General features: G+C 55.0%; 1 protein-coding gene across 1 annotated transcript in view; it reads left to right on the forward strand.

Moving 5' to 3' along the window:
• DUS1L (dihydrouridine synthase 1 like) overlaps positions 1 to 8,204 on the forward strand; it is a 38,030-nt gene extending 29,826 nt beyond the window's left edge. The window contains 8 exon segments of the mRNA XM_075579990.1: positions 1,119 to 1,222; positions 4,146 to 4,290; positions 5,506 to 5,602; positions 5,848 to 5,936; positions 6,200 to 6,345; positions 6,454 to 6,491; positions 7,575 to 7,650; positions 7,729 to 8,204. Coding sequence (XP_075436105.1) covers positions 1,119 to 1,222; positions 4,146 to 4,290; positions 5,506 to 5,602; positions 5,848 to 5,936; positions 6,200 to 6,345; positions 6,454 to 6,491; positions 7,575 to 7,650; positions 7,729 to 7,859 — 826 coding nt within the window. The 3' untranslated portion in view covers positions 7,860 to 8,204.
• The last annotated feature ends 2,529 nt before the right edge of the window (positions 8,205 to 10,733 follow it).

Consider the following 10,733-nt stretch of genomic DNA (forward strand, 5'->3'; position numbering starts at 1 on the left):
GTACTGTCTGTATCTGCCCTTACCCCACACACAGGAAGGAAACCCCCTCACTATCCTGTACTGTCTGTATCTGCTCTTACCCCACACACAGGAAGGGAAACCCCATCACTATCCTGTACTGTCTGTATCTGCCCTTACCCCACACACAGGAAGGGAAACCCCATCACTATCCTGTACTGTCTGTATCTGCTCTTACCCCACACACAGGAAGGGAAACCCCATCACTATCCTGTACTGTCTGTATCTGCCCTTACCCCACACACAGGAAGGGGACCCCCATCACTATCCTGTACTGTCTGTATCTGCCCTTACCCCACACACAGGAAGGAAACCCCCTCACTATCCTGTACTGTCTGTATCTGCCCTTACCCCTCACACAGGAAGGGAAACCCCATCACTATCCTGTACTGTCTGTATCTGCCCTTACCCCACACACAGGAAGGGAAACCCCATCACTATCCTGTACTGTCTGTATCTGCCCTTACCCCACACACAGGAAGGGAAACCCCATCACTATCCTGTACTGTCTGTATCTGCCCTTACCCCACACACAGGAAGGGAACCCCATCACTATCCTGTACTGTCTGTATCTGCCCTTACCCCACACACAGGAAGGGAAACCCCATCACTATCCTGTACTGTCTGTATCTGCCCTTACCCCACACACAGGAAGGGAAACCCCCTCACTATCCTGTACTGTCTGTATCTGCCCTTACCCCTCACACAGGAAGGGAAACCCCATCACTATCCTGTACTGTCTGTGTCTGCCCTTACCCCACACACAGGAAGGGAAACCCCCTCACTATCCTGTACTGTCTGTATCTGCCCTTACCCCACACACAGGAAGGGAAACCCCATCACTATCCTGTACTGTCTGTATCTGCCCTTACCCCACACACAGGAAGGGAAACCCCATCACTATCCTGTACTGTCTGTATCTGCCCTTACCCCACACACAGGAAGGGAAACCCCCTCACTATCCTGTACTGTCTGTATCTGCCCTTACCCCACACACAGGAAGGGAAACCCCATCACATTCTCATCGTGCTGCATTCAGTCAGTGATTATTCAGCGATGTGGCTCACTATACTTTAAATATCTCCTTTCTTTGGTGACAGGAACGCAGTGAAGATCCCTATTTTTGCAAATGGAAACATCCAATTCCTCAGTGACGTGGAGCGCTGCATTCAGGAGACCGGCGCGCACGGTGTGATGACTGCAGGTTTGTCACCGTTTATGTCAAAACACACGTGTCTTTCATGTAACTTCGGTGTGGGGAGGGGGCTTCGGTGTGTGGGAAGGGGGCTTCGGTGTGTGGGGAGGGGGCTTCGTGTGGGGGCTTCGGTGTGGGGAGGGGGCTTCGGTGTGTGAGGAGGGGGCTTCGTTGTGAGGAGGGGGCTTCGTTGTGAGGAGGGGGCTTCGGTGTGGGGAGGGGGGCTTCGTGTGGGGGCTCCGGTGTGGGGAGGGGGGCTTCGGTGTGGGGAGGGGGCTTCGGTGTGGGGAGGGGGCTTCGGTGTGGGGAGGGGGCTTCGTTGTGAGGAGGGGGCTTCGGTGTGGGGAGGGGGGCTTCGTGTGGGGGCTTCGGTGTGGGGAGGGGGGCTTCGTTGTGAGGAGGGGGCTTCGTTGTGAGGAGGGGGCTTCGTTGTGAGGAGGGGGCTACGGTGTGGGGAGGGGGGCTTCGTGTGGGGGCTTCGGTGTGGGGAGTGGGGCTTCGTTGTGAGGAGGGGGCTTCGGTGTGGGGAGGGGGCTTCGGTGTGTGGGGAGGGGGGCTTCGTGTGGGGGCTTCGGTGTGTGGGGAGGGGGCTTCGTTGTGAGGAGGGGGCTTCGTTGTGAGGAGGGGGCTTCGGTGTGGGGAGGGGGGCTTCGTGTGGGGGCTTCGGTGTGGGGAGTGGGGCTTCGTTGTGAGGAGGGGGCTTCGGTGTGGGGAGGGGGACTTTGTGTGGGGGCTTCGGTGTGGGTAGGGGGGCTTCGTTGTGAGGAGGGGGCTTCGTTGTGAGGAGGGGGCTTCGGTGTGGAGAGGGGGCTTCGTTGTGAGGAGGGGGCTTCGGTGTGGGGAGGGGGCTTCGGTGTGGAGAGGGGGCTTCCCTTCACACGGTCTTTGGGTTTTCAGCTACATTTTGGCATTGCTTCCTACTGCCAGAGTTGTAGTTCCTTTCTCTGGCGCGTCTTGCTGTCGGCGCTTATGACAAGTTACAGGAACAGATCCGCGCTCGGGTAGCGCCAGTTCACCAAAGGGGCAGATTTGATAAGATTGGGCCACAACCTTATAATGTCATTTTAGAGCCATTTAAAACCGTGGGTTAATAATTCTAGCTTGTTATGGTATAAACCAACTCCGGTGGCTGCGGGTATAACGTGGTGCTGCCACGGAACTCCGTGTCCCGGAAGTAGGTACAGTGTTTGTATAGCGCTTGCTTGAGACTGTTAAGCCATCTTGTGCTTTTTTAGCGAGCAGACCATGCTGTGTGCCCTGCGTATCCCCCCCGGCGCTGTGTGCCCTGCGTATCCCCCCCGGCGCTGTGTGCCCTGCGCGTCCCCCGGCGCTGTGTGCCCTGCGTATCCCCCCCGGCGCTGTGTGCCCTGCGTATCCCCCCCCGGCGCTGTGTGCCCTGCGTATCCCCCCCCCGGCGCTGTGTGCCCTGCGTATCCCCCCCGGCGCTGTGTGCCCTGCGTATCCCCCCCGGCGCTGTGTGCCCTGCGTATCCCCCCCGGCGCTGTGTGCCCTGCGTATCCCCCCCCGGCGCTGTGTGCCCTGCGTATCCCCCCCGGCGCTGTGTGCCCTGCGTATCCCCCCCGGCGCTGTGTGCCCTGCGTATCCCCCCCGGCGCTGTGTGCCCTGCGTATCCCCCCCGGCGCTGTGTGCCCTGCGTATCCCCCCCCGGCGCTGTGTGCCCTGCGTATCCCCCCCGGCGCTGTGTGCCCTGCGTATCCCCCCCGGCGCTGTGTGCCCTGCGTATCCCCCCCGGCGCTGTGTGCCCTGCGTATCCCCCCCGGCGCTGTGTGCCCTGCGTATCCCCCCCGGCGCTGTGTGCCCTGCGTATCCCCCCCGGCGCTGCGTGCCCTGCGTTGCCCGCCCTGCGTTGCCCGCCCTGCGCTGCCCGCCCTGCGCTGCCCGCCCTGCGCTGCCCGCCCTGCGCTGCCCGCCCTGCGCTGCCCGCCCGGCGCTGCCCGCCCGGCGCTGCCCGCCCGGCGCTGCCCGCCCGGCGCTGCCCGCCCGGCGCTGCCCGCCCGGCGCTGCCCGCCCGGCGCTGCCCGCCCTGCGCTGCCCGCCCGCCCTGCTCACATTTTCAGATTCAAAAGAGAAATCCAAATCTGTGGCAACTCTCAAAGTTGCAATGAAGTCGCCCGCAACGTTTCTCGGATGACACCGCGGGCGTGCGATCGTACAGAGACCTATCCCTCGTACGCTATCCGACGCCTGAATGCGCTATCCGACGCTTGAATGCGCTATCCGACGCCTGAATGCGCTATCCGACGCCTGAATGCGCTATCCGACGCTTGAATGCGCTATCCGACGCCTGAAAGCGCTATCCGACGCCTGAATGCGCTATCCGACGCCTGAATGCGCTATCCGACGCCTGAATGCGCTATCCGACGCCTGAATGCGCTATCCGACGCCGGAATGCGCTATCCAACGCCTGAATGCGCTATCCGACGCCTGAATGCGCTATCCGACGCCTGAATGCGCTATCCGACGCCTGAATGCGCTATCCGACGCCGGAATGCGCTATCCGACGCCTGAATGCGCTATCCGACGCCTGAATGCGCTATCCGACGCCTGAAAGCGCTATCCGACGCCTGAATGCGCTATCCGACGCCTGAATGCGCTATCCGACGCCGGAATGCGCTATCCAACGCTCACCGCCACTGATTAACATGGGGCTCACTTTACCACGGTGTCACTATCCCACGCTACTTCCAGAGCGGGTCCCGCTGGATAACCGAGGACCGCCTGTATCTGCTTATTTATCCCGTGCGTTAGAGTCACCTATCGGGAGGATCGCTGTTCTAGGATGTGGGTCTGTGATGCACCTTTTAGAGTCCGCTAATAATGTCTATACAGACATAGTAAGCCACGGCTCTTCTTGGCAGCTCGCCACGGTCCCGATCATGTGTAATCTCTTCCTTTACTGCTCCGAATTCAGAGGGAAACCTTCACAACCCAGCGCTGTTTGAGGGGAAGAACCCGCGGGTCTGGGAGATGGCGGAGGAATACCTGGACCTGGTGCGGCAGTTCCCCTGCTCCCTGTCCTTTGTGCGGGCGCATCTCTTCAAGCTCTGGCACCACACGTATGTATTGTGGGACCTCGCAGGGTGTGACCGTGGCCTCTGTTACTAGTGGGGATGTATTGTGGGACCTCGCATGCAGTGACCGTGGCCTCTGTTACTAGTGGGGATGTAGTGTGGGACCTCGCATGCAGTGACCGTGGCCTCTGTTACTAGTAGGGATGTATTGTGGGACCTCGCATGCAGTGACCGTGGCCTGTGTTACTAGTGGGGGTGTATTGTGGGACCCCGCAGGGTGTGACCGTGGCCTCTGTTACTAGTGGGGGACCTCGCAGGGTGTGACCGTGGCCTCTGCTGATGTCCCGGTCTTCCTGTGAATGGGAGCTCTCCACGCGTTGGGTTGGTTATTGGAGGCGCACACCTCGCACCGCATGTCCCTTCTCCTTACAGACAGACCCTTCTGTGTGAGGGACGTGCGAGGGACGTGCGAGGGACGTGCGAGGGACGCGTGGGCTCTGTAGGATTCCATATTGTTGAACAGTTCTTGCGTTTCCCGGGATTTGTATTCACAAAGACCTATTCTAGCCGACATTAACGCTGAATTCCCCAGAGTCCGCACAAAAGCAGCTTATCCCAGCCCTTCTCCTCACTGCTCAGTAGACATCCTCTCAACTTCTTGGGCAGGCTATGATCTGGTAGAAATAATCAGACATGAACTTGTTTGACCCCTAAGAGAGCAGGTTAAACAACACAACTTGTTAGCAGTTAACACAACTTTAATGTGCATTGGCAGTGTTACATGACACACGTCTTCTGTTCTGGGGACGGTGCATTTTACAGATTATAAATGAATTCCTTTGTCAATATCCTGCAGCTGAAGACCCTGTCCCGAGCTTTCACTGGTCAAGCAACACCGACACATGCCAAATAATTGCATTACCTGCATGCACTCAGCCAGTTATCTGACCGATTTCTAGGTTCGATCTGTGGTCTGTTGCTTCAGAGGAAGTAAAACCCCTTGTATCCCCTACATGCAAATTAGCATCACTTGTGCAAGTCCGGAAAGGCTGCTTGGAAATTAATCTATTTTGATGGCAACTACAACCTCTGGGGATCGGGGGTACTACCGGGTGTACCCTAAGTTGTGGGCATAGTGTTCAGTCGTCGTTTTGGTCCCAGTTGTTGTGCCATTTGGTTGTTGCCGGACATTTTGTGCTGGGCTGGACTGGACAGCTCGGCGCTGGATCGGGTGCCATCGCTTATTGGCTTTTCTTTTAGGTTGCAGGTTTATCAAGATCTGCGGGAGGAGCTGGCGAAAGTGAAGACCTTGGAAGGGATCATTGCCGTCAACCGAGAACTGAAGCGACGGTGCCAGGTAACAGCAGTGAGGTGCGTGCGTGCGTGCGTGCGTGCGTGTGTGTGTGTGTGCGCGTGCAAAGTCTATAAGGATCACAAATGTCCTTGAGTTGAGTGCGAGTGAAACCCCCACGGTATATTCAGCTAAAGGAAACAAACCTGTTGCATATGTTCTGGGGCAAGAAGAAAACGATTTAACCCTACGTTGTCGTCCTGATCCCGGAGATCACGCTGGTGGAATTCTCATCCTACCGTACTTTGCAGGAGGAAGCAGCCAATCAGAAGGAAGGGGAGGAGCCCACGGGAGAGTTACCATTCTTCCACTGGATCTGTCAACCTTATGTTCGCCCACCGTAAGTATCTGTCCCGCCCCTATTAACACTTTGGACCCATAGTGGTTCTGAAGAAACGAAATGATTTTGTAGGTATGGATGATACCTTTTAATGGACCAGCTTAATAAATCACCATCATTTGTATTTGGAGCATGAGCTTCCAAGATGTCACGCTTTCTGCTTGGATAATGTGCCGCGCGTTCATGTACAGTCTGCTGGAGCGGTATAATGGGCCCACCGCTCCGGAAACCATTCCCGTCTGACTTTCCGTTTTTGGTTGTAGGCCAAAGGACACCACAAAAGAGGAGAGCGGTGTGCGGGGGAAGCGGGCGCTAGAAGACGAAGAAGAGAACGCAGAACTTCTATCAAAGAATAAACAGAAGAAAAAACTGCGCAACCCAAAGAAAAGCTTCGACCCCGCTTTAAAACGTGCGTAATAATGGGGCTTGTGACCAGAGCTGCGTCTTGTGGTGGTGACGAGACGCCGGGAAACGCGTCGGGCTCACATCAGCTTATTTCTTATACTTTATCTTTCAGCTAAATATGCAAAATGTGACCAGTGCGGAAACCCCAAGGTAAGCTTGTGGGGAGCTTCAGCACCTACTGGCTCATAAACAGCCCTGTGCCTTTAATAATAATATATTGTGCAAATCCTGAGAGCCTCACACCACAAAACCACAGCTCCCTGAGTTACACGTAAATATTATAGCACTATTCAACAAAGCAGAATGTATAGTACATGCAGAGGCTCACACAGTGTTAGGAGAGGAGCAGGGGGGAGATACAGAATGTATAGTACATGCAGAGGCTCACACAGTGTTAGGAGCATGGGGAGATACAGAATGTATAGTACATGCAGAGGCTCACACAGTGTTAGGAGAGGAGCAGGGGGGAGATACAGAATGTATAGTACATGCAGAGGCTCACACAGTGTTAGGAGCATGGGGAGATACAGAATGTATAGTACATGCAGAGGCTCACACAGTGTTAGGAGCATTGGGAGATACAGAATGTATAGTACATGCAGAGGCTCACACAGTGTTAGGAGGAGCAGGGGGAGATACAGAACGTATAGTACATGCAGAGGCTCACACAGTGTTAGGAGGAGCAGGGGGAGATACAGAATGTATAGTACATGCAGAGGCTCACACAGTTAGGAGAGGAGCATGGGGAGATACAGAATGTATAGTACATGCAGAGACTCACACAGTTAGGAGAGGAGCAGGGGGAGATACAGAATGTATAGTACATGCAGAGGCTCACACAGTGTTAGGAGGAGCATGGGGAGATACAGAATGTATAGTACATGCAGAGGCTCACACAGTTAGGAGAGGAGCAGGGGGAGATACAGAATGTATAGTACATGCAGAGGCTCACACAGTTAGGAGGAGCAGGGGGAGATACAGAATGTATAGTACATGCACAGGCTCACACAGTTAGGAGGAGCAGGGGGAGATACAGAATGTATAGTACATGCAGAGGCTCACACAGTTAGGAGAGCAGCAGGGGGGAGATCGAATGTTCTCAGGCTCATGATACACACGGTTTCACACCATAATGTGTGTTGCTTCGGTGTTTAATGTGTAGTGCCGGCTGCGGTGTTACATTCTGCGCTTGGTAACCGCGTTGTTCCCCTTGTGACTGTCCGTATCTTGCAGGGAAATAAGTGCGTTTTCCAGCTGTGTCGCAGCTGCTGCAAGAAAGCGGCTTTCAGGGAGATGGCAGACTGTGCAGGTGGGTGTGAGAGGTCCCGGTGTGAGCGGACACAGCATACCATGTCTGCGTGACACTGATCTCTCCTTCTTCCCTCAGGTCATGGGCTGCTTTTTAAAACCAAATATGAGAAATCTGTTCAGTGTAAAAGTGTCCAGAATGTGGAGGCGCCAGAGATCAATATCCCAGAAGCACCGATCCTCCAGCCCCCCCCTGAGATCAAAGCCTGACGGCCCCTCCCTGCCTCCACTACTACCTGCACCTCCACGTGGATCTCGCCGTCTTGCTGCTTGCTCAGGGAGTTATTCAGAGTGTAACGAGTGTTCGGGACAGTTTCTGTAAGTGGCCCAGTGTGACCCTCCTGCACTTGGGACTGACCACCTGATTTGAAGCTTTAGAGAACAGTTTGAACAGCGGGCTCCCTTTCCAATCTGCTGATCCTGAGCTACAGGACTTGGTATCTCGGCCCCTGTCAGCGTTTCCGCCGGGGAAGGCGCGGCTTTTAGAGGACAACACGCTGTTCGAAGTAATTAGAGGTTGTAACTTTTTTTAAATAAAAAAAATGACAAAGCTTTCCCCTCCTTGTTCTGTATTGTTACAGGAATGCTTAATGCGTTTCAGGGGCATATTTATTAACATCAGCGTGTCCTGCAGGTCAGTATGGCTGATATTGTGAAGGTTGTTACATGTATAGGAGCTGCACACGCCTCCAGGAAGGATTTTTGCTTAGAAGCAAAAGTATTTTATTGCAAACACTGCCAGTGTCGCAAGTAATCACACGTAGAGAGACACGGCGCAGAGCGTGTAATATAACACAGATGGCGCAGAGCGTGTAATATAACACAGATGGCGCAGAGTGTGTAATATAACACGCAGAGAAATGGCGCAGAGCGTGTAATATAACACAGACATGGCGCGTGCACGTGTGAAAGGCGCGATCTGCGGCTGAGCTGCCGGAGGAAAGACAAGATCGTGACGGGGAGAGGGGGACCGGCCATGACGTCACGCGGCTAGTTTGTCCTCATTGGCTGAAGCGCCGCCGAGACGTGGCCAGCGCTCTGTCTTGTCTTTGCAAAAATGTGGACGCGCATCGCGATCTGCGCAGGAAGCTACTGGGCCCGGCCCCATAGAGAGGCGGATCTTGTCCCTGCAGCGCTTGCCGCAGCGCTCACCGCAGCCTACACTGGGGACTCGGGACTGAGGGTGAATAATGTGAGCAGCATACGTCATGTAAAGCTGCTCCCGCTGCTCTTCCATCGGGGCCCAAACAGGAGAGAGAGAGCAGCACAGGACACGGAGGTCTGATGTGAAGGGAGAATCTCACTCTGCAAACTATCCCCAGTATAACCGGCTCATAAACCCGGATCCGTCCTACAGCAAATCCAGCTTCCTCCTCCCAGGAGATGGGGAATTAAGGGCGCTCACCCCTATACCGACATGTAACACCCGCATGGCCCTATCAGTCAGGTCCTCAGCACAGTGACATCACACAAAGGGAGGAGCTACAGGAAGTGACATCACAAAGTGGTGGCACTACATTTAGTGGCAGAATGCTTAGGAACAAGATAGATATGACCTCACAGAGGGAGGAGCTAAAGTGACAAAGGGAGGAGCTAGTGATCTCACAGAGGGAGGAGCTAAAGTGACAAAGGGAGGAGCTAAAGTGACCTCCCTAGTTTCAGGGGATCAGGATTACAAAGTGAGGGGGAAAACCATAAACACATTTTCATTATTAAACATTGTTATCCATCACTAAAATGTTCAGTCACCACAGCTGTAGCTGGAGCCTCCAGGGCCGTGTGTGACGCGCACGGGGAGGGGGTGTAGTCTGTGACACGCAGGCATCTGTCACCTGTTCTGTTCCCTGCGGACACTTCTTCATACAAAAGATTTATGCAGAACATGAACTTGTGTGAATCATAAGGAAATGCAAACTTCAACGGAGGCGCAAACAGCAACAAGGAGTGAGGGGACGAGATCAGAGACGCTGCAGGCAGGAGTTTGCCTGGTACAAACACCCGCGTAGCCATAGCAACCAGCCATCTAAATAACACCCGCGTAACCATAGCAACCAGCCATCTAAATAACACCACGTAGCCATAGCAACCAGCCATATAAATAACACCTGCATAACCATAGCAACCAGCCATCTAAATAACACCTGCATAGCCATAGCAACCAACCATCAAAACACCCGCATAGCCATAGCAACCAGCCATCTAAATAACACCCACGTAGCCATAGCAACCAGCCATCTAAATAACACCCACGTAACCATAGCAACCAGCCATATAAATAACCACGTAACCATAGCAACCAGCCATCTAAAAACCATAGCCATAGCAACCAGCCATCAAAACCCCCGTGTAGCCATAGCAACAAGCCATCAAAACACCTCCGTAGCCATAGCAACCATCCATCTAAATTGCACCCGCATAGCCATAGCAACCAGCCATCAAAACACCTGTGTAGCCATAGCAACCATCACAACACCCACGTAACCATAGCAACCAGCCATTTAAATAACTCCCGTGTAGCGATAGCAACCAGCCACCAAAACACCTCGTAGCCATAGCAACAAGCCATCAAAATAGCACCCGCGTAGCCATAGCAACCAGCCATCAAAACACCCGTGTAGCCATAGCAACCAGCCATCAAAACTGCGTGGAAAATGAACAGAACCCCCATCATGTAGTAAACGTGCAGATCCCGCAGCGCCTCCCGCAGCGCCTCCCGGCTCCTCATCTCCAGAGAACGTCTCATGTAAATAGGAAGCAGGGATATCTCTCCAGCTCCCTCAGATAAAATCCCATTTCAAGCTTACAAACTGAACTGATAATTAAGCTTAAAAACAAAAGAACCCCCCCGAGAGCCGCCCAGGACGGGGGCCCCCGAGAGCCGCCCAGGACGGGGGCCCCCGAGAGCCGCCCAGGACGGGGGCCCCCGAGAGCCGCCCAGGACGGGGGCCCCCGAGAGCCGCCCAGGACGGGGGCCCCCGAGAGCCGCCCAGGACGGGGGCCCCCGAGAGCCGCCCAGGATTGGGGCCCCCGAGAGCCGCCCAAGATGGGGCCCCCCCCCCCCGAGAGCCGCCCAAGATGCGGGCC

Source organism: Ascaphus truei, chromosome 22, assembly GCF_040206685.1.
Source record: "Ascaphus truei isolate aAscTru1 chromosome 22, aAscTru1.hap1, whole genome shotgun sequence".
NCBI lineage: Eukaryota > Metazoa > Chordata > Amphibia > Anura > Ascaphidae > Ascaphus > Ascaphus truei.